The 25596-nt window shown below is 36.3% G+C and overlaps 1 protein-coding gene across 7 annotated transcripts in view; it reads right to left on the bottom strand.

The window, feature by feature from the left end:
- The window catches only part of LOC134538759 (mitochondrial amidoxime-reducing component 1-like), a 176373-nt gene that overhangs the window by 45162 nt on the left and 105615 nt on the right, over positions 1-25596 (bottom strand). For all 7 annotated transcript variants that reach the window (XM_063380241.1, XM_063380245.1, XM_063380238.1 and 4 more), the window contains 3 exons: positions 18195-18393; positions 7971-8179; positions 5357-5431 (listed from right to left, as the gene is read on the bottom strand). In XM_063380241.1, the coding sequence (XP_063236311.1) occupies positions 5357-5431; positions 7971-8179; positions 18195-18393 (483 nt within the window). The remainder of the gene's footprint in view (positions 1-5356; positions 5432-7970; positions 8180-18194; positions 18394-25596) is intronic.

Here is a 25596-nt window from a genome sequence, read left to right on the forward strand (position 1 = left end):
TGTACGTTCCGTTCCCTGTGTGTGTACTGTGTGTATGTTCCGTTTCCTGTGTGTACTGTGTGTACGTTCCGTTTCCTGTGTGTACTGTGTGTACGTTCCGTTTCCTGTGTGTACTGTGTGTACGTTCCGTTTCCTGTGTGTACTGTGTAATCATTACATTTATTGCGTGTAAATTGCATGTATTGCGCGTACATTGCGTACATTACATGTTAAAGCTGATGGAGCTATTGGAGCACTTGCAGCTAATGGTCAATTGAAGCATAGGAGCAAAATGTAGATGGATCTGGTGACGTGAATTGTAGCTTTTGGCGCCTGGCGTATATTGGAGAGATCGAAATTTTTTTCGATCAAATGATCCTCTTTTTTAATTTGTAGATTTGACTCTAGTATTATTGTACATGGTTCTTGATTTGACTAGCGTATTATTCCATACGGTGCATGTATATAAGCGAGTCCTAGACAGCAGGACGCTCAGTTTGTTACTGACGTCGGCGGTGTAAGGATCACCTAGTTTGTTTCTTCTGGTGCATAAGTCGTGTCAATTAGCTGTTCTTGAGACCTCGATGGTATCTTTACCGTCTTTAACGTCGTACTCGATGGAGGATGTACCATCGACTACGGGAACCGTGACGTCGGCGCCGACGATGTTGGAGCAGATCCCGTTGGCAACGCCTCTGACAACACTGGAGGAGACTTCGATATGTGCTGTTCCACCATTAGCTGACGTTTCATCAGCATTGAATACTTCAATTAATGAAGAGCGTACTTCGCATCAGTGCAAATACTGTGGTGCATCATTTACTATCACCTCAAATGCTCGCAGACATGAAAGAAGCGGTTGTTCTAATAATGTTCAAAGAATACAATTTCAGTGCAATAAGTGCAATAAACTAATTTCACGTCTCGATAGCTTACATCGTCATTATAAAAAAAATGCTCCGAGAAGTATAATGAACATGGTTATTGATTTGACTCATGTGTTGTACCGGCTAATGAGACTATATAAGTACTATGAACTTCAGTCCGTCTCTGGCTGTGGTGATGAACGGATCGGATAGACATTTAAAGTCATGTAAAAGGCTTAGTCCGTACAATAAGAAGACTGTTTGAATCGAGGAATCCAAAAGGCTTTGGTAATTTGTCAGTGTTTTTTTGTACTTGTAGTAGTGTATTGAATTTATGTAATAAAATTTTTTAAATAGAACTTGCGGTGTTTTTATTTTCTCAAACCTAACACTTTTTTAGTATTTTTTTAAATTGAAGTTGTTTTGTATCGGCCAGGGATCTAACCAAGGACCTTAGTCGATCCAATCAATCATTATATGGATTACTAATTTATTTAATGAATTTTGGATTTTTTCCCGCTTTTCTAGCTACATTATTACATGATTTCAAGATGGCGGCCGAATTTCAAGATGGCGGGGGGCACCTCCATAATAAATGATTACTGCACTGTAGCGGGTTAGAATAAAATTATCCAGATGGAAATGTACTCTATAATACAAGTACACACACAATATGGCGTACTCCAGCAGGTGGTAGCTCCTGGTAGCATGTACTGAACATAAAATGTCGGATCCATGATGGACGACAAGGACAAAGTCAAATTTCAAGGACAAAGTCAACTTTCAAGGTCAAGGTCAAATTTCAAGGTCAAGGTCAAATTTCATGGTCAAGTTCAAAGTTCAAGGTCAAGGTCAAATTTCAAGGTCAAGGTCAAATTTCAAGGTCAAGGTCAAATTTCAAGGTCAAGGTCAAAGTTCAAGGTCAAGGTCAAATTTCAAGGTCAAGGTCAAATTTCAAGGTCAAGGTCAAATTTCAAGGTCAATGACAAATTTCAAGGTCAAGGTCAAAGGTTTGGTGACCAGATAATTATACTACATGGTATCGGCACACTCTAGCAGGCGAAAACAAGATGGTGGTCTCCTGCGGATGAAGACAAGATGGCGGACATGATGTCATACCAGTTGATGATATATACCTTGGTACTGGTGGTGGTAGATCAGTCTAGGTAGCTATCATGGAGGAAGGATCGATCATTTACTCTCGCCGGGAATCGAACCAAGGACGTACAACGATATAATCAAACAAATTGAAATACGTTAATTTTTTGATAAATTTTGGAATTTTTTTCATTAAAATCGGATAGTAAATAAAGATTTTCAAGATGGCGTCCAAATTTCAAGATGGCGGACATGACGTCATACTAGGTGACGATATATATGCTTTGAAAAAGTGGTGGGAGTCAGTCTGCTAGCACCCACCACGGGGGAAGGATCGGTCGCCATTTTTAATTTTTTTTGCACTCGTCGGGTTCGAACTAAGGACTCCGAGCTCCGTGTCGTTAATAATATGATTTTTAAATATTTTTTATTAAATTTTTATTTATTGAATTTTTTTATAAATTTAAAAAAAATTCATTAAAATCGGATAATAAATAATGATTTTAAAGATGGCGGCCGTAACAGAAATTGCAACGGTGACGTCATCATTCAAAATGGCGGGAAACACAATGCCGGAATTTTCGAGAACACAATGACGTCATCCAAGATGGCGGATACAAGATGGCGGATCCAAAATGGCCGCCGTGATCTACTTGTCCCGTTACGTTATGTCCCGTTACGCTGTGTCCCGTTACGCTCGTCCAAGATGGCCGCCGTGACGTCATAATCCAAGATGACGGACCGGCTCCCGTCTCCACAGCCAGAAGCCAGTTTCAGGAAATACATTCCTATACTACTACCAATCAAAAAGAAAAGTTACAATTTTTTATAATTAGTGGAATAACCGTATTTACCCTCAATGTAATAGCCCCGTGTACACTGAATGGAATAACGCTGAATGCATAAAAATCAGTACTAATTCTAAGATCATAAATTTCCTTACTAAGTATTTTTGTTTAATTTTAGTAATATAGCTAAATATACCTTGAAAGAGCTATAATATTTTATTGTCATTGTGTTTGAGTTAATATCAGTATCACATTAAGAAATAAATTATTGTCCGTTATCTCAGGGAAACTCTGCTGTCAACAATAATGCATCTGCACTCTCGACTGTTGTTTCCAAAACTGTTAATCTGGCCTTTCAGGGAAATGGCATTACTAACAACGGCTTAATTAAGAAAAGCAGATACTTAAACGTTTCCCGTATCAATTACGGTTGACTTTCACAAGGCCATTCTTAGAATGTGTGCAATACATCTAAGTTCTTAAAGGTACGGTAGTATTTAAATCCTACTAATATTATAAACGCAAATGTTTGCAAGTATAGATGGATGGATGTTTGTTACTCTTTCACGTAAAAACTACTGAATGGATTTCAATGAAATTTGGCCTACAGCTAGCTCATAACCTGGATTAACACATAGACCCCATATTAATATGAAATTACATCCCTAAGGGAGTGAAAAAGTGATAATTTCGTTTTATAACAGAAAAAATCTGTTTTGCCAAAGAATTCTAGTATTGCTCACATCAAAAAATAACAGGTGTTATACTAATCCCACTAATATTATAAATGTGAAAGTTTGGATGGATGGATGTTTGTTACTCAATCACGCCAGAACGACCAAACGGATCTGGATGAAATTTGGCCTATAGGGAGCTCATAAACTAGATTAACACATAGACCACATATTGATATGAAATTCCATCCCTAAGGGAGTGAAAAAGTGATAATTTCATTTTATAACAGAAAAAATCATAGGTCATAAACATACAAATAGTGAGTGAGTGTCATTTATCTATGTCTGCCACACAATCATACACATAGTAAGGTCTGGCAAATTCATTTTTTTCTCCTTGGTGAGACCAGTCCGCTTAGTGGAGCTCGCAGCGGCTAGCAAACTAAATGCGCTAATAACAGGTTTCTTCTACACTTCGTCAATAGATAGAGTTGCCTTGAATTTTAAACGCACCATCGTTTGATGCGTTTGTCATGTCTTTAATTTTTGTTCTTTTTTGCTGTATGCGTTCGTATACCATTCATCGATTGCGATGAAATTTTGGAAGTTGTTATGCGCATGCCCGTGAAGGTTTCTGAGACGGTATAACTATTTGGCAATAGTTGGAGAACGAATACTTTCAAAAAATGTGTTTATTTCATATTATATAGCGGCACTTCGTCTGTTTTTGTTGTATAAGTGCGCACGCATGACACAATTGATTTAAATATAAAAGAGAGACAGAGATATAGTGATATATATATATATATATATATATATATATATATATATATATATAGTGAGATGGAGAGACACAGAGAGATAAGTTGTGATAGAGCTAGGTATAGAGAATGAAATGGGTTAGATAAAGAGATGTATAGATGTATAGAGCTATATAGGGTAAAATATATAGAAGAGATAGAGATAGTGGTAGGTATATATATGTAGATAGAAAGAGATAAATAGAGATATATACATAGAGACATATAGATGTAGATAGAGATAAAAATATATTAAGAGAGATGGATAGATGATTTGTATATGTGTAACTACTTCAAACATATTACAAAACAAAACTGAATGATGGATTGCAATGCATGCCGAGCATTAGCTAGATAATGGAATCTTTTCAATATTAGTAATCTCTTAATTTTCAGCTTTTTTCTATAGTGCGTTTTAGTAGAATACATACAGACAACCAATTTTTATATATATACAGGTAAATAACTATACACTGGCATAACAACGTCTTTCGAGATCTGAAAGTGACATAAATTATTTTGCACACTTTACATTCAAATTAAGAAGACAATTACTAACTACATCTGATTTCTAAAAAGGTCCCCTTCACCCTGTTTTCAGCCCGGGCCACGCCGGGTACTGCATCTAGTTCTTAATATATCGCATTTTTTTTTCGTAACTGCAGTAAAATATAATGATTATTTACTAAATAACAAACTGGTGTACTCACAGATAACAGTTCTATACATTCAGACGAAATAATACGGTTCTAATGCAGTAAATATTATTACAAAAATTAATATTGATTATGTATTCATCAGTTACTACCATGCCAAATATATATGGGATGTATTCATTACGTCTTGAAACTAATCTTAAAAATTTTGAAATTGCCTTCCAATAATTAGTTGTTTCTGTAAAAAAAATTCATTTTTATGATTATATGAAGCATATCCTTTCCTTTATCCGAATAAATAACTTCGTATGTTATCACCATCTTAATATAATAATACGGTTAACCAAGAATTTAAAACATTAACCCCAATGACCAATGTATCAGTTCTTCTCTAACGTATAGGTTATAGTACGGCCAGTTGTTTTACTGTTTCAGGAATCGTTTCGATAGTGAAAATAATACCAGGAGTCTGTCGAACACTTATAACGCACTTACGTTTTTAATGTTTTCAGTGGCTCTCTCTGTGGATCCATGATTCCAGTTTCCGGATCAACGCACGTCAGGATGCATCTGCAAAGAAAATAAATTATTTAAGTAATTTCAAATGTTGTTTAATCCAATGCCCCCGAACATTATGATTTACTTCAAGGTCACAAATCAGTAGTTTTTAAGAGCGAACAATCTGCATTTGTTTTCTTCGAGTGATCAACAAACTCGTGGCGAGTTAATAGTAAAACTGATTCCACATTTTCTATGATTTAATGTTTTTTGTTACGCTGAATTTTGATGTACACAAAAATAAATTGCTATACACAGTAAAAAATATTTGATAGGAAATTAACAATTTAATGGGTTTTAAAAATATATATGACAAAAATAAAATATAAGTTTTTAAATTTTTTTTCTCAAGCTTTAAACAATTTTTAAAAGAGAATAATAAATATTTCAGGCATGCAGAGTCAAAACAAATAGGAACTTAAGTTTTTATAATTCATGAAAATAGCTACTACGAAAACTAAATTATTACAATTCTCAGACTTCTTACTTGTGACATTACAAAACAAAAATATTTCCTGTAGTTCTCACATTCCAGCGGTGTTTTAAACAGTTAATTTCAAATAACATGTTCATTATTTACAGTTTCTGAGTGATAACAGTGAGTGGAGGATACAGAAATGTTATTTTTTTCGAAAGTTATTAAAACAAAAAAAATTGATGACGGGTATTCAAAAAATTTATATTTCCATTTACACATATGGGCCTACAGTAGTAGACGTAGGCAAGGTGTCATCTTACTCGATAACATACTATCTTCACTAATATTTTGCAAATTGTTTCATGACTTAGAGGGTAGGAGAGAGTATATAACTCTATCCCCCTCCTGGCGGTAGTTACTGAATCCATTCTAACACCTTGTAGAAATGCATAATTTTGTTTGTTAAGTTCTTTGAATGTATCTAGCACAAGCGAATTATGTTTTAAGATTTTCCTTTGGATATTTACCATTGCTGGTTACACTGTATGTCATAATATTCCTCAATAAAGAACAAAAAATATGAATGTGGAAACACATAACTCTGTTTGTGCCTGAAAATGGCAACAGAACTCAGATCCCAAAACGCCACAACCGGTGTTTTAGGAAGCACACTTTTTTCGTCTGTGCTGTCGTCTTTATGGTGTGCAGAATAATTATTTTGTCACATCAATGGTTATGCTGTGTGTCTCTGTATTGTGTTTTCTATATTATCTATTAGGTATCATATTGGGTTGGCCTGTTTGTTGCTGTGTTGTCCAATGTCGTTTTTTGTCCTTATTTACTGTCCTTGTTTTTACTCTCTCGTCTTTTTTTAATCCATTGTGTCCGTCGGTGCTGTAATATTTTTCTGACTAATTCCTATTAACGGAATTTCCTGTACTGACTACATATTAAACTTCTGACATCTGCCTATTTGGCTTGTTTTCTATGTGTTTGCAAATTCGTATTTCTTTCCGTTATTGATATTTCTTATGAATTAAATGTAACCAGCAATACCGTATTATAAATAACACCTTTATTTTTCTATGTTTTTCCCAAAATATTGTGTAAAATTAACAGCATTTTTATCGTAATTTTGTAAAAATAAAATCGGTAATTATTCCTAATTGTTGTTGAGTATCTAGTTGTATTTTAACATAAAATATAAAAATACAAAAAAGAATTTGATATTATGTAATGCAGAGCTGTATAGTTACCAAAAAATTTTAATTTTTTAAATTATCTAAGACTTTGAAGAACTTACTGAGCAACATATACAATTGCATTCTAACATAAGAAATAAAAATTAAGTAAGTAGTTGAATGTGTTTGTGATTTGAAACTCTACAATTACCAAAAAATTTTGATTTTGAAGATATGAAACATAAACTTTTCTATAAACTGGAAAATTGTTCCGTATAACGTATAAAATTGTACGATTCGTTCATAAAATAAGGTCCCATTTATAAAATTTTAAAACTATGAACTGTAAGCGTTGTGGGTATTTGGCTCAAGGTCATAATTAAACATATTAAAATAAGCGCATGCGCGAGTACTGCTTTTTTTTTTCTCGCTTGCAGCTTCACCTACGCAAAATGACGACTCCTAAGCGTATAACGTTTTGTGTTCTGCAGTTTGATAGGAGTAAATTGTAATTTCAGTTCAACATGCGTTTCGTTTGTACGTTAGAGGTTGAATCTTGAAGTCCCTGGCCGTTTTGTGTGATGGTCGTTATGGTCGAGACAACATATTTATTTTTCGCTGTACTGAACGTTCAGCTGACATAAAGCCCTGCGATTTTTTTTTCTTTGGGGATTTATAAAAGATCGTGTATACGTTCCGCCGCTACCCAATAATTTGCCAGAGTTGAGACACAGCATCATTGAAGACTCCGGACGTGTTAACCAAAGTGTGGGAAGAATTTGACTTTTGGTTGGATGTGTGCCATGTAACTACCGGTGCACATATTGAACATCTTAAGAAAAACTAGGATAGTTTACCTTCAATTTAAAGCACGATTAGTTATAAATAGTTTAAAATAAAGCACTGGAACGGTGACATTCTTTAACGGACTTGGTGTATATGAAGGGGGCACCTGGTGCAGGGGGCAGCCGTCTTCAGGACGACGTGCTCGCCGATCCTGACCCACGACCAGCTGTCCTCCTCGAAGGCCCGCGGCCCGCGCACCACCAGGTTGGGGCGGAACTGAAGAGTCGTCACGCGGCGGCCGGGCAGCCTGTCGCCCACCGCCGCCACCGAGGACTCCGTCATCAGCATGTAGCTCGTGATGTCCGCGAAGGCCCCCTGTCGCCGCGGGTGTCAAATGTGTGTCAGTGCTCGCCGGGGATGCGTGACATCCAACCCAGGTGAAGAGCAAACACGCGTGTTCCCAGGTTGCAAATATGTACACGTGCCGAGCGTGATAAATGTACGATAATTTACATTCACTGACGCATATCACTACGTAGTTTCCCACCCGCTGCTAGAATTCGCTGCCGGATCACCTACGTCGACTATTCTATCATTTGTTTTGCAGACCGAAATTTTAACCTAGCTATATAATACAATATCTCCGATAAATTCGAAAAGACTTAATACAAAACCCCAGATTTTGACCTTATTAACGACAAGGTATTTTATCAAAATAATGCTCATCTTGTAAAATTTCATTGAAAAGTTATTACTAAAACGTTGCCCTTTGTCTTTGTGAACTTTGTTTGTCACCATCGGTCTCAGAATGCAGTACCGTGGTTACACAGTTTTGTTCAATGCGACTTCCTTTCCATTCCCGAAATTACTCGTACCAAATGTATACCGAGAGCCAAGATGTTACAAAAAAAAATTACTTTGTGCTCTAGCAAAGATATTTATTTGTAAACCCGTTTTCAATCAATATTTTGTAATACTACAAGAAAAAAATATATAGTCCAGTCACTTTAGCATAAAAAAGGGGTCAACCTCGGAATGAGAGATAATAAGCTTAATTTTCGTATATACCTTCATTTTGGCGTTCTAAAAGTTGTCCCAAAAGTCTTAAAACATCTCGTGTCTGCGTCATAAGTTATTCAAGGTCAAAGGTAAAAATAATTCCGTTTTTCACGAATTATCACGGTTTCTATTGATCCAATGATGTTAACTTTTATATTAAAAATTGTAGAACATAAAATTTGCGAAAACGTTTTTGCGATAGAGGGCCTTGATCGTACAGTGCTCAGCCATACGTACTGTAATGCAAGGTCAACCGTGAATATCTGTGAATACTACCTTGAATTTTGAAGTATATGTATATTTATCTGTTGACACATCTTAATTAATAACATTTTACATATTTTTAATATATATTAATTTAATAATACTTACCTAATTTGTGTAATTAAAAACTCATTAAAAGAAAAACTTATTGCATATCTTAATTTATTGAAAGTAAATTTTAAGTAAAAAAAATAATTAAGTAGTTTATCTTTAAGATGTATAAGTTTTTAAATACCTATTTTTCTATTATAATTATAACTGGGAAGATGGACCCCTGTAATACGACCTTTTTCTATGACGTTTATACCTGAAATGAGAATTCAGACCCTAATATAATACCACTATCTTTATTCATTATATAGTTAGTTCATGAGACAGATATTCCATAGTTAAAACTGTTTTTTTTTTCGTGTGACCGCTTTCTTTTTTCACTGCAATTCAATTTAAAACGTAATAAATGTAAACTTCTGAATAGAGATAAAATTAAAATATATTAACTCGTCTTACTTCTACTTAAAGTTTACTCTGAATAAATTAATATAAATTTAAGATTAAATAATAACTAATATTTTAAGTATAATGAAACAAAAATTGCAATAGTTACGTCAATATTCAAAAATGGCAGTCGTGTCATTCTATTTTCAAGGTGCTGCTTGGAGTGGCTATTCGTTAAGGAATTTAAGCCGTTTTTACGAATTTTGAAGCTGTTTGCATTTCTGAGGGTTAAAACGGGAAATTTTTTCTCAAAACCGGAACTTTTTCCCCCGAAATCGGTCATTTTTAGGAATTTACAACCATAAATCCCAGCGAAGCAGGTACTTGATGGCATTGTGATGTACAAAGGAGAGACGATTTAACTCTTTTATGTGGCAAAGACTGTATGCAAGTGGAGCAGGAATTGATTTGTATTCTTTGGATCCCTCGAAAGACTTATTAGTTATGCCACGAAATCATGAATGTTTCTTATATCATAGGTAGAACTTTACCAGATATTTTAACTCTGAAATAAAGGCTTGTATGTAAGTGCTGATTATTTACATTTAACGTGTATTCTATATGGTCTTTGACTTAAGATGAGAGTCAATGAGAATGTTTTTAGAGAATCGTAACAAAAATTCAAACAAAGTATTATGAGTAATGGTTGTTCTAAAAAGAAGGATAGTTCAGCAAGATTCGTAAATGCTGAATACTGATGGAAATTGCGATTTTGTCATCCAAGATTATACCTCAATATATTTGAAGTAAGTCAATCTATTTATTACATGCTTTATATTAGCTTCACCTGTATGTTTGTCTGTCCGTCTGTAACTCTGTCTGTCCGTCTGTAACTCTTTCGACTAAGAGTGAGTGACTCATCACTGTAAAATGTCCCACCCATTTCATTACATTCGTTAGCCGAGCGGTCTAAGGCGCGCGACTTCTGTGACGTCAGCTTTCGGATTCAAAGATCGTGGGTTCTACTCCCAGCAACAACGAAAAAAAAAATGTTTTTTTTTTTTTTCCCGGTAAATTCTAATATTATATCAATACATCTAACTGCAAATGATTCGTAGAGACTTCACCATTTCTTTGTGACGTTGCAACTCCAAATAGTTATCTCAGATGGTAATAGGTAGTGTCGGTAACTCATTTCCCTATGATAATTATACATAAATATAGTTTAAAAAACTAAAAAAACATGCTTTTAAAGAATATCAAACTAAAAAGTTAAAAATAAATATAGTTTAAGAAACTAAAAAACATGCTTTTAAAGAATATAAAACTAAAAAGTTAAAAATAAATATAGTTTAAAAACTAAAGAAACATGCTTTTAAAGATAATCAAACTAAAAAGTAAAAAATAATTTTAAAATTAAATTTATGACAATAGTATATAAGCAATACTAGTATAAATGAGAAAAAAGCATGGGGCGCTTAATATTCAAAAAATATGGCACAAAGCGCCTCAAGCTTTTTTCTCATTTATACTAGTATTGCTTATATACTACTAGCAAAACCCGGCCACGCTTTGCTGTGGCACAGTTTAATATTAATTCATTGTTTAATTTAATATTTTACTGTGCATGGCTGTGGAATGTAATAGAAGAAATAAAAATGTGTTTAGCTTAAATATTTTTATTGTAAAGCTAATGGAAGGACTACATTCCTTGTTTTCCCATTTTTTGCATAAACATATAGATCAGATGGTTTACCGACTCTGGAGCACCCGACATATAACTGTCCATGAGAGAAGCATTCATTTTCTAAATTCAAACCGCACACTTGCAAAGATTGTCCTTGTGCTTTATTGATGGTCATAGCGAACGCAAGGCGTATTGGAAATTGAAGTCGTTTGAACTCGAACGCCATATCTGTCGGAATAAGTGGCATTCGTGGAAGTAATACGTCTTCACCTTTATGAAGTCCAATCAAAATTGTTGCTTCAATAAGATTATCCATTAATTTTTTAACTACTAATCGTGTACCATTACATAATTTAGGCTGACAGATATTTCGAAGCAATATAATTGGCACACCAATTTTCAAATTCAAAAAATGTGGTGGTAATCCTGGAACATAGAGTGAATTGAGAAATTCCGTTGGAAAGTTCACTGCTTCATTTTGGTGCACTACTGATTCAATAGATTTGTATGTCATTGTTTCACCTTCGATTCTGTTTATAATACTAATGTTCATATCGTGTACGTCAACATTTTTAGCCGCTAGAATGGCTCTTTCGCTCAACCATGCATGATTTTTGAATTTTGTTTCGATGTTTTGGAATACCTTGTCTACTAATTCCTCTTTTGAATCTACGATGTTGCATAAATCAGATGATAAGCTGATTTTTCCTGTTTCTGGATTTGTAGGTACAGTGCCGTTACCAACTTCAATTAATTGTCTTGAAAATATGACTGCTGTTGGATCGTTCTGAAGTTTAACTCGCATATTCGTGGTTAAATGCATTTTTTTACTGTGCTCCAAAAATTTGAATATTTTAAGCAGGCATGCAATTCATCAGCAGGTGTTGAGCGAGGTATCACTGGGAGCGTTTGCCTGAAATCACCGGATAGTAACACCAACACTCCCCCAAATGGATCTGGATTATTTCGCAAATATTTCAGTGTATGGTCTAATGCTTCCAATGACTTTTTGTGAGCCATTGTAAACTCATCCCATACAATGATTTTGCACGTCTGAAGAACTTTTCCCATTCCTGATGTTTTTGAAATGTTACATGTTGGACTTTCTGTGCATTGCATGTTTAGTGATAGTTTAAGAGCTGAATGCGCTGTTCTACCTCCTTCCATTAATGTTGCAGCAATACCCGAGGAAGCAAGAGCTAATGCAATATGGCCATTTGAACGGATCGTAGCAAGGATTAAGGAAATTAAGAATGTTTTTCCAGTTCCACCTGGAGCATCCAAAAAGTACAATCCACCGGATTGGTTAGCCACAGCTTGTATGATAGTATTATATACTATATTTTATTCTTGAAGGAGTCTCGGTGTATTTTCCTGGACGAACAATTATCATAACAACGTACGTGATTATAACGTAACATGCAAACCTTAGGTAAACACTGGTAGAGAATTGTTTGGAATAACTGTAATGCTATGCATATACACTGAAATATTTGCGAAATAATCCAGATCCATTTGGGGGAGTGTTGGTGTTACTATCCGGTGATTTCAGGCAAACGCTCCCAGTGATACCTCGCTTAACACCTGCTGATGAATTGCATGCCTGCTTAAAATATTCAAATTTTTGGAGCACAGTAAAAAAAATGCATTTAACCACGAATATGCGAGTTAAACTTCAGAACGATCCAACAGCAGTCATATTTTCAAGACAATTAATTGAAGTTGGTAACGGCACTGTACCTACAAATCCAGAAACAGGAAAAATCAGCTTATCATCTGATTTATGCAACATCGTAGATTCAAAAGAGGAATTAGTAGACAAGGTATTCCAAAACATCGAAACAAAATTCAAAAATCATGCATGGTTGAGCGAAAGAGCCATTCTAGCGGCTAAAAATGTTGACGTACACGATATGAACAATAGTATTATAAACAGAATCGAAGGTGAAACAATGACATACAAATCTATTGAATCAGTAGTGCACCAAAATGAAGCAGTGAACTTTCCAACGGAATTTCTCAATTCACTCTATGTTCCAGGATTACCACCACATTTTTTGAATTTGAAAATTGGTGTGCCAATTATATTGCTTCGAAATATCTGTCAGCCTAAATTATGTAATGGTACACGATTAGTAGTTAAAAAATTAATGGATAATCTTATTGAAGCAACAATTTTGATTGGACTTCATAAAGGTGAAGACGTATTACTTCCACGAATGCCACTTATTCCGACAGATATGGCGTTCGAGTTCAAACGACTTCAATTTCCAATACGCCTTGCGTTCGCTATGACCATCAATAAAGCACAAGGACAATCTTTGCAAGTGTGCGGTTTGAATTTAGAAAATGAATGCTTCTCTCATGGACAGTTATATGTCGGGTGCTCCAGAGTCGGTAAACCATCTGATCTATATGTTTATGCAAAAAATGGGAAAACAAGGAATGTAGTCCTTCCATTAGCTTTACAATAAAAATATTTAAGCTAAACACATTTTTATTTCTTCTATTACATTCCACAGCCATGCACAGTAAAATATTAAATTAAACAATGAATTAATATTAAACTGTGCCACAGCAAAGCGTGGCCGGGTTTAGCTAGTAGTATATAAGCAATACTAGTATAAATGAGAAAAAAGCTTGAGGTGCTTTGTGCCATATTTTTTGAATATTAAGCGCCCCATGCTTTTTTCTCATTTATACTAGTATTGCTTATATACTACTAGCTAAACCCGGCCACGCTTTGCTGTGGCACAGTTTAATATTAATTCATTGTTTAATTTAATATTTTACTGTGCATGGCTGTGGAATGTAATAGAAGAAATAAAAATGTGTTTAGCTTAAATATTTTTATTGTAAAGCTAATGGAAGGACTACATTCCTTGTTTTGCGAAATAATCCAGATCCATTTGGGGGAGTGTTGGTGTTACTATCCGTTGATTTCAGGCAAACGCTCCCAGTGATACCTCGCTCAACACCTGCTGATGAATTGCATGCCTGCTTAAAATATTCAAATTTTTGGAGCACAGTAAAAAAAATGCATTTAACCACGAATATGCGAGTTAAACTTCAGAACGATCCAACAGCAGTCATATTTTCAAGACAATTAATTGAAGTTGGTAACGGCACTGTACCTACAAATCCAGAAACAGGATAAATCAGCTTATCATCTGATTTATGCAACATCGTAGATTCAAAAGAGGAATTAGTAGACAAGGTATTCCAAAAAGACGTATTACTTCCACGAATTTCTTCAATAAGATTATCCATTAATTTTTTAACTACTAATCGTGTACCATTACATAATTTAGGCTGACAGATATTTCGAAGCAATATAATTGGCACACCAATTTTCAAATTCAAAATATGTGGTGGTAATTCTGGAACATCGAGTGAATTGAGAAATTCCGTTGGAAAGTTCACTGCTTCATTTTGGTGCACTACTGAATCAATAGATTTGTATGTCATTGTTTCACCTTCGATTCTGTTTATAATACTATTGTTCATATCGTGTACTTTTTGGATGCTCCAGGTGGAACTGGAAAAACATTCTTAATTTCCTTAATCCTTGCTACGATCCGTTCAAATGGCCATATTGCATTAGCTCTTGCTTCCTCGGGTATTGCTGCAACATTAATGGAAGGAGGTAGAACAGCGCATTCAGCTCTTAAACTATCACTAAACATGCAATGCACAGAAAGTCCAACATGTAACATTTCAAAAACATCAGGAATGGGAAAAGTTCTTCAGACGTGCAAAATCATTGTATGTAATGAGTGTACTTTCAAATTAAATAAAGTTTTTTATTCTTTCTTGAAATATATATAATATATATATATATATATATTTGTGTAAATTATAGTCGTCAAGGCACAATGGTCGAGTAACCTGATGTGCTTGAACTTCGACAATATGGTACAGCATCGTCGAGCGTGGTAACAACTAAGTTGGGTGACCATGATATTTAGTTATAGAAACTTTTTTTTCCGACTTTTCCGGTGGATTTTCCCAAACTTTTATTTCATATAAACACTCTCCTGTTAAGATGCAATGTTCTGTAAAAATTTCAATCCAAACCATCGTATACTTTCCGAGTTTTGCGGCCAAATACATACGGAAGCTAAATTTTTATATATATAGATTGTCATAAATTTAATTTTAAAATTATTTTTTACTTTTTAGTTTGATAATCTTTAAAAGCATGTTTCTTTAGTTTTTTAAACTATATTTTATATTCGAACTATGGCCATTCATTACGGAATGAGCACATATGTGTGTAACTTTAAAGTAATGCTTTGTGTGATAGAATTTTTACCTTATATATATATTTATTTATTTATTTATATGTATTCATATATATGACGTCAAAAATATGATTAAAATTATGGAATCATTAACATTTTTGTTTGTTACGAATTGAAAAACAATATAAATGTTTGTATTGCAAGTTAAGACTTAAATTGTTATTAGTAAAATCTTTTCGCCATAAATTATAGTAATTCAGTAGAGTCATTTGTAACTCAGTGGTCTGGGATAGTTTTTAGATCTCAAGCAAATGTTTAGGTAAGCTGGGACACAATGTGGGAACATATCGTAGTGTACAGGTAAGCTGGAATTGCATTTTATTCTGTGATATTTGACTTGTCTGAAATTTGAGAGATATAAAAAGAAGCATCGAATGTATGCGTATCCTCCTGACTGTTGTTCTGTAACACTGTATTGAAATTCCCGAGCTCTTAAAGTGCAGGGTCAACAAGGCCGACACTGGCTCACTCATCACACGCCTCTTCACCTCGACGCACCTGCACAGAACTGGCGTGCAGTCTTCTCGTTGGTAATGCGGCTCTTTAGAATTTGATGCGGTAACCCTGTTATTTTAAGTCGTAATATTAATGATAAAGGAAATTTGCATGATCCTCTACAATTCACAATGATTTATTTAGAAATTTTCATACCTAAAAAAATCAGCAAAAATTCACTTAGCTTTTTAAATTGGCCAAAAATTACACTTTAAAGACAAAACCATGTAACTACTCTTGTATAGCCAAATACGATGACTCATAAGGTCCCCGCCTACCTGGGCACACACGGTGTGCAAAGCTTCAAGGGAAACCACGCGATTCGATTACAGCTGAATACATCCGAGTGGTGTCTGTTTGTCAAAACCATGTAAGAATATGGTAAGGATGAATGAGTATTTCTGTTTCCAAATAGCATTTCTGATCTGAATTTTTATAACAGTGAATGTGGCTAAAACCAGTGTTTTCATAATATTTTTACGACCTATGTAATGTGGGGAGAACTGGGTTCGTAATGGAATGCCCAATTTAGTTTTATTACAGTTTTATTTATTACTAATATCTACATTATTCATAAATAATTGTACTTAAAACGTCCGATCACAAATCACTGGCACTTACAAATGTTTATCCTCAAGTTCGCACTCCTCACTGGAGCTATACTTAACAGTGATTCGCCCCTTACCGCGCGCCTGTCCAAACAAACATTCTCGCGCGACTCAGTCGTCGCACTCTCACAATCCAGTTGAACGCCACGTCACGCCAATCTCGAATGGTGTCTCTCACCCTCTTCGCCGATGCCGTACTTCCCTTCAATCGCGGAACTCTCTGAACTCCGGAACTGTCGTGAAACTCGCTCGTTATCCACTCATAACTGTCGCGGAACTGTGGCCGAACTCGTCGTGGGACTCACGTGGCACCCGTGGCGGAACTCTGGCCGCACTCCTCGCATAACTAACCGCGGAACTCACGCGGCACACACCGCGGAACTCCGTCGCCAAAAAACTGCCGCAGAGGTCGGCGTCGCTGCTTAAGTAATCTGTGGCGCCCTTCTCGAACCGAAGAGAGCAGCTGTGACGAGTAACGTCATTCCGAGCTGACCCGATGCCCGAAACATCAAGAATAGCGTCTCTTGTTCACGCGGCGGCTCACGGTATTCCCAAGGCCGCTCAGCGATAGTCAAAGGCACCGAGGCAGGACGATGCGCGGGGAGTGGAGGTGGGAAGGAGTAGCGACAATCCCTTATAATCTGGCCAGGTGCGCGTGGCATGCCTTACGTCAGCGGACCGCACGTGGCTGTGCCAGCCCGCCAGTCAGCTCCGAAAGTGGTATTGCAGTCTGGTCCCTCGCGTTCGTAACAATATTTTTAGGCATTAAATGCCTGGTACAGATTTCTGAAAACTCTCGGGGAACGTGCATTACCTCTTTATCTTCATTTTTTCGCTACATAATGTGAAGGTTTCGTCCTAAATCTCACAGTTGTTCTAAGAACTAGTTCAGAGGCTTGTTCATAAAGGTCATACCGTGCTAGAAGCACCAGCGAGCGTAGGCCTAATCACTCCACCTTACTAACACAAATGCAGCACTGACTAGAAGGTGTTCCTTAAATGCTATTAATAATCAGATAATTTTTATAAATTTTGAGCGTTTTGTAAATTATGCATCAACAACCAGAGCTCTGCATGCCATTTGGCGACCTGGACAGGCAGACACCTTAAGGTGTGAAGAGCTCCGGTTGTTAACACGCCATTTACAAACTGCTCAAAATTTATTAAAATTGTCTGATTATGATTAGACCTTAAGAGCCACTGCACGTGTCTATACAAGTTTCGTGCCATGGATTCATCTATAACGTGTATTTATAGGACAGTGAAAAAGTATACAACCAGTGTTTTGATAGACTTTTAGGTGTGAAAAAAGCAACGTATGTTATTGTAAATGGTGAAGGGAAATGCAATGAGACTTTATCTTTAATATTCCTTTATAAATTTATTGCACAGATGGCTATAGTGACAAGAAGACTGCAGAGCCTGGTACAATAAGGTGAAAAGACAAGTAGTGCATGAGCAAGTGTCATCCTTAGCACCCTTCATTTCTGTAACTCGGGCGTTCAGCCAGTAAGCCCAGCCAGGGGGAGAACACTCACCATGTCCTCGTCGCCGAGCCTGCCGAACGCCTTCTGGTAGCGCGACCACGGCGGCACGGAGGCCCTCCTCCTGGCGAGGTGCGGCGCCAAGTGGTGTCCCAGCCTGAGGCCCGAGTCCTTCTTCAGCGCGTACCGCGACACCCACGCGGCCGCCTCGTCCCCGCAGTCCACCGCCGAGACCTTCTCGTCGAACCACATCCTGCAGGCAGGCGACATTCCCGTCGCACAGTGCCCTTTCCCGTTGCAGCGACATGTATTTTAACCTGGCATTCCATGGTTCAGCGCGATCTGGCACCATTCGAGCCGCTTGCGTTTAGAATTTTCGAAGTGAAACATCTTTGGAGTATAATATCAGAATTACAGAGTGAATCAATATGTAAGTTAATGAGTGATTTTTTTGATTAAATTTGGATTTTTTCCCACTTTTCTAGCTACATTATTACATGATTTCAAGATGGCGCCCAATTTTCAAGATGACGGGGGCACCTCTATAATAAATGATTATTGCACTGTAGCGGGTTAGAATAAAATTATCCAGATGGAAATGTACTCTATAATACGAGTACACACACAAGATGGTGTACTCCAGCAGGTGGTAGCTCCTGGTAGCATGTACTGAACATAAAATGTCGGATCCATGATGGCCGACAAGGACAAAGTCAAATTTCAAGGACAAAATCAAATTTCAAAATCAAGGTCAAATTTCAAGGTCAAAGGCAAATTTCAAGGTCAAGGTCAAAGGTGTGGTGACCAGATAATTATACTAACATGGTATCAGCACACTCTAGCAGACAAAAACAAGATGGTGATCTCCAGTGGATGATATCAAGATGGCGGCCGTCACGAAAAGTGCAAGGTGGTTTTTTGGATTTTTTTATTATTTAATTAGGTTGATTAATTTTTTTAATGATTTTTAAATTTTTTCCCGAATCTCTAGCATTAAATTTACGGATTTTCAAGATGGCGGACATGACGTCATGCTCACTGGCGATATATATGCTTTGAAAAAAGTGGTGGGAGTCAGTCTGCCAGCAGCCAACACGGGGGGAAGGTTCGGTCGCCATTTTTATTTTTTTTGCCCTCACTGGGTTCGGTCGCCATTTTTATTTTTTTTTGCCCTCACTGGGTTCGAACTGAGGACTCCGAACTCCGTGTCGTAAAAGTAAATTTCTTTATAAATAATTTATTAAAATTTATTAATTGAATTTTTTTATAAATTTTAATTATTTCCATTAAAATCGGATAATAAATAAAAATGATAAAGATGGTGAACGTAACAAAAATTGCAACGGTGACGACATAATCCATGATGACATATTCCATGATGACGTCAGAGGCTTATCTAAGGCTGTAGACATGGATGCTTAAGCCTCTATATGGACATTTCTAGCCGCTGGGATTTTTGAGGACTTAAACGGGAAATTTTCCCTCGAAACGGGAATTTTTCCCTCGAAAACGGGTAATTTTTCCTGAAAACGGGAATTTTTGAGTCATTTTGAGGAATTTTTGAGGAATTTTTGAGTTAGAGATGGACGTGACGTCAGAGATGTGGCTCGGCACCTCGCACCTCACCGTGAACCCTGGCGCCGGATGCCCATTCCTATACTACTAATAATGTATATAAAATAGGAATAAATTTGGGGGAAATTAATGATGTGGGTATTAAATTCAATCATTTAAGGAGGGGAATATGAAGGAAGGGGAGTGAGTAATTAGAGAGGAAGCTGGAATAAGTTGGTGTAGGTTTATTATGGGGTAAGGGAGAGAATAAATCGCACAAACACACAACATACACAAACTCACACATATCTCTCCTCGCTTCCTGCCCCTATACTTTCAATCTTCTTCTCACCTCTTCTCAATTTCCCTCTCCTCTCTTCGCCACTCCCTCTCTCAATATCAACAGTCTCCCAACATATTCTCCTCTCTCTCATACTATGTTTTCCTATCGCTCTCTCATGATCTCTCCCTTTCTCTGTCTCTTATACTATCTCTCCATCTCTCCATCACACACTTAAAAATACCCATTCCTACCCACTCTCATTACCAACGCACTCTCTCCCTCTCCTCCTCTCTCATTTTTTTTCCTTTCCCACTCTCACATATCCTTTTTTTCTCTCCATCACACAAATACACACATACAATCTCTCATACTCTCTTTCCCTCTCTCTTTACATCACACAAGCTCGCTCCCTCTCTCTCTCTCTCTCTCTCTCTCTCTCTCTCCCCTAGATTTTTCACTTGAAGAGTAAACAATTTTTAAAATGTATAATACGTATTATTTGTAGGGAATAAACATAATGTTTCTTCCTTTGATTTAATTCTTATTAAATGTGCAAAGCTTATTTAATTAGATTTTGCTCGGTTATAAGTAAATATCCTTGAAAAAGTTATTCTTTAATAGAAAACACTGTTGTGCAAAAAATAGTCATTTCCGAACAATTTGAGGTCGAAGAACAAGAATATGACACCATAAATTTTTGTTAGCTCTTGGTTAAAAAAAATATATATATATATATAATACATGTATGCATGGAACTTCACCCTTTGGTTCCTTACCTATTAAATTATTCACTCTGGGTGTTCGGTTTTTTTTTGTTTGTTATCTACTTCTGGGGCATCTCTGATGACATTTCATTCTGCAAGCATAGATGAGTCCTACTTGCCCTGATTCCTTCTTTCCATTGCTGAAATGTATTAATGGAAGCGCTGCCCGTGCTTATCATTCACAGCGCCACAATTGCTTGGAAATAAGTGGAGATGTGAGTCCAAATAGTGTATTTTGAGAGACATATCACACCCCAGCTCTTGTTACCTATGTCCTCAGCAGTTCATTAACAGCTAATTTGTAATCTTCAGTTCTTCTATTCCCAATAAATTATGAACAACATTTTTTAAAGCTTCCCACGCTGCTTTCATTTCCCTTAAATAACCCTATTATATTTTCCATCCTTCAACAGCTCTCGAATTTGTGGTCCAACGAAGATTCCCTCTTTGAATTTTGCATCACCGAAATGTGGGAATTTTGTCTTTAAATACTTTAAAGCTTCTCCTTTTTGACTCATTGCTTTTACTTAATTCTTCATAAGTCCGAGCTTTATGTGTAAAGGTGGCAATAAAATTTTATCACGGGAAACTAAGGGAATGTGCTTGATATTTTTTTTCCCAGGTTCCATAATTTTCCTTTCAGGCCAGTTTTTTTTTTTTTTTTTTTTTGTGTAATGTAATTTGCTGTCCCGACTATTCCACTCGCAAAGGAAGCAGCAATACTTTGTATATACTAACTGCATCCCGAATATGATAACAATAACCTTCAGATATCCACATATCTGCTATTGATAGGCTTCATAATTTATCTTTTGACGTGACAACGTTTAATAAATCGATGAACGCCGGCTGCACGCAAGAAAAGGTGCCCCCAGGGGCGTATTCTCCATGAATGCAATGCATGCAGTGCATGCTCTAAATGAAACTAATATTTTATGGGCATTGTGGCATTGATCACTATCTCGCTGTTTAGTTCTGTAATTGTTTTCTGCTTAAGTTATTCCCTTTTCTTTATAGCTAATCTCGTTCCGTTCACGATTTGTGCGACGTGTGGCAAACAAATGCATTAGCGCTACCTATTGACTACAGCGTGAATGATACTTGTAATAGTTCCTCAGATTGTCGCGGTACGGCGCTGTGGTGTTCTCAACAGCCACTCTCCAGATGTGACGTCACTACCAACTCTCGCGAAGACGGGGTCGCATGCATGCACTAGTTGCTTCTGCATTCACTGATCAGTAACACAGCGCGGCCGCGAACGAGTCCATTTAGTGTCTGTTCAGTCGGTTTTTTTTTTTAAATTAAATGTTTGGGTTAGAATTATATAACATTCGTAGACACATTTAGTTGTAATTCAACTCTTAATTTTACTATTTTTCCTTTTCACTGCAATCTTAACGCGTGCGGCGTGGGTGCTTGTCGCAGCTTGTGTTAAGCTTATGTGTCACGTGGGAGGTTGCAGGTGCTTGAAGGTGACATTTTATTCAGCATGAACAGGAAGAGATTGTGTGATGGTTAGTGATTTAGTGATAAGTTTACAATTAAGTTTGTTGTAAAATTGTAGTTTTGCAAGATGATTAACTGTAAAAATGACGTCGTAGAGACTATTTTTAATAAACCTTTTCAATCATGTTCATTTGATGAAAAGTTAGAAATCGTTAAAAACGGGCGCCCGACGCCAGCGCTTAGCAATCTAAAAACAGATAACAAAACTAAAAATTTTGTACGGACATTTAATCCTGAGCTTTATAACAAAATTTTGTGGTTATGTGGCAGTGAAACATTAATAAAACTCTTCTGTTGGCCATGACCGCAGAGCCGAGTTCCATTATAAGTAAATACATGGTGAGTGACAATTTGATATCTTTGTTAATTCTTCTCTCTAAGTTTATCACAAAAAATTTAATGTTGTTACCAGTTTTATGTTAAATTATTTTTTTTTTAAAAAAACTGCCTAAACAGCACCATTTTGCTCCCTGAAAACCAAAATTTTCCGGGAGAGGGCCCCCGGATCGCCCCTTCTTCCGAGGGGGGGGGGGGGTTCATGTATTCTATATTGCATGCGTTACCAAATTTGTCAGGATACGCCCCTGGGTGCCCCGTAACGCACACTGTCCCACTACGGATGTCCCTCTACTGATATGTCCTGTTATGCTCATTGTACCCATGCGTGGCATCTCTCTTCCACTCGATTGGAACAACCATCGATTTGACTTTTCAATGATATTTTCGTCGTTTGAATTATTAATATTATGTAATTTAACGATCGTCCACCGATTTTCAGCACAATCGATACGGTTATTTAAAAGTATTGTTGAATATTTAAATACGGTTTTAACGAACAATGGTGTTTTACAGTTACACATAATAATTCAAATTACACCCGGGATATTTTGCACAATGTTTTAAAAAATATTGTAACACATTATAAATAAGTTTGGTGTATTTGGGATGCGTATTTGTTATAAAATCGTGTTATAAAAACGGGCGGACTACATACGTTTTTAAAACTTCCACAACTCAAAATAAAATAATTAAAAATATATATATAACATCTGAAACAATTGTTTCCAATATGGCCTCGTGGAAGTCGGCCTCCGTGGCGCAGTCGATAACGCACCGGGCTGCGCTGCGGGGGCTCTGGGATCGAATCCCGGGTAAGACATGGATGTAATTCGTGTTGTCTTAATACGCCAACAATCTCAGCTCCAATTTCACAATGACTCGGGGTGACATAACAATACAACATTTAATAGAGGGGGGGGGGGGAGATGATTGGCACACTGGTGACTGTCAATACTTGCCTGTGTGCCACCCATCTTTTTAAAAAAAAAAAAAAAAATGGCCGTGTGGTGAGCATCGCTGACTACCAATCCAAAGGTTGACGGATCGAATCCCGGCCGCTGCGATACTTTTATTTTTGTACTTGTAAAAATAAATACGGCACGCGCGACACTATAAAAGTAATAAATATATTTGAATTAATTAATCCTAATAAAAGTAAATTTATCAATCAAATTTTAGATTTCATTTCACTCCTTCTTTGTATCCATACAAAATAGTGATAATTCAATAAAAATGATTCAATTTTGTTCATAAAAGTATGCAGAGGTATATTTTATCATACAAAATAAAGAAAAATTAAAAAAAAAATTCTTCCTAAAAGAATATAATATTTTTAATGCCTAAATTTTTTGGTTGCAAAAACCTATAACGGCTCAGTCTCAGGCCGAATATATTTCATTTCCTTCTGTATCAATCATTTCATCAATGTTTTGTTATGACGTTGTCACGTTAAACTATCGTCCGTAAACCGACTTTACAGACAACCAATTTTTTTAATATGCAATTTTACATTTTCATAGCTCTTCTTCCAATGAACGTAATTTTGGCCAATATTGAGTCATTTGTGGCAAATCTGAAGATCGAGATCAAAGTCAAAGGCCAAGTTCATACAAGATGGCCGCCGAGACTTCAGAATCCAAGGTGTTGGGCATGCACTTAATCTTCACTCCTACTGCTGGCGACGGAAATACATTAACATACTACTCACAAAGGTTAACAGTTATTTTTCAGCAATTTTCAATGTTTACACTTTTAAATTAACTACGTGGAAGCTTTTCATTTGCTAACAACAAACTATCGTTTCTTTTTTTCTTAAGAAAATAGCGCCGCAAAACCCCCAAAGGCCACATGGATGCATTAAGGGACGCGAGCAAATCGTCTTTTTGCGAAAAGCGGCATCGGCTGTAAAGATCCTTGCAACTACATAGTCGAAAGCACAAATATAAATAATATAAATATACTGACTCACAGACTGACTCTGTAATGCTGTTTGAATTCTGTTTTTTTTTTTTGCGCTTACGTTTTAACATTTTCATTTCTCTTTCATAACCAACCTGCTTCTCCTAGTTTTGCTGATGAGTCCGTGGCATAAAGATAATGTACGGGGGAGGGGGGGGGGGGGACGTCCTATTTTTATGAAGCCAATAATTTCAGTAGTTATCGGTTTATAAAGTAGTGAGCCGTGGCTTTGTTTCCCAAGTTTTGGCCGTTTATATCTATTTGATACAATTCAAGTTGTTGGCCTTCCCTTGCAAACATTAATCTACCAACTACCGCTAATGATAAGATTAAATTAATCGCGAATATATGTTAAGGCATATTTAAATTGTAGCTTTCTAATGTTCTTGTGAACTCTAGTCAATTCAGCACCTTCATACGAATTGCACGCTAAATATGTTTGCCATCCTGGTGTAAATTGAATCGGAATACACACAACGAAGATTATTGAATGACCAAAGAGAATTAACACGTAATGTAGTTATTTGAAACTAAAAACAATTTTTGTAAGATTTTTTTAAATTATATATATCAGAAAACATTTTAATTACACAATAATAAAATTAATTGATTCTGTTATAAATATGTCGTGTATATTAAATTAAAATGTTTGTTATAATCATCATTGTTAAATGGGTGCCTTAGATGCCCTACACCTAACTAGTGGCTAAAATATTTGAAGATTCATTTCTCAAGTATCCTTTAGAATAGGAGGTTGTTTAAGATGTTATTTACCATATTTGGTAAAATCATAAATATTTACAAACGTACTTAACGTTAGGAATGAATGAACAATTTGTGGCCTGTGAAGTTTCGTCCACATCAGGGACAATCAGACGATTAAGAACAATGAGATGAGAATGTTGCATTAAACTGAAATCTTTTTTTTTAGGGGGGGGGGGGGAGGTTGTCACAGCAACATCTGTCACATTTCCGGGGACTGAACAGGAATCGCTTGGAATTAAGGTGAGGGATCTGAGGACATTTTTACTAAGTTTATTAACTATATATT

This window comes from Bacillus rossius, chromosome 14, assembly GCF_032445375.1.
Source record: "Bacillus rossius redtenbacheri isolate Brsri chromosome 14, Brsri_v3, whole genome shotgun sequence".
NCBI lineage: Eukaryota > Metazoa > Arthropoda > Insecta > Phasmatodea > Bacillidae > Bacillus > Bacillus rossius.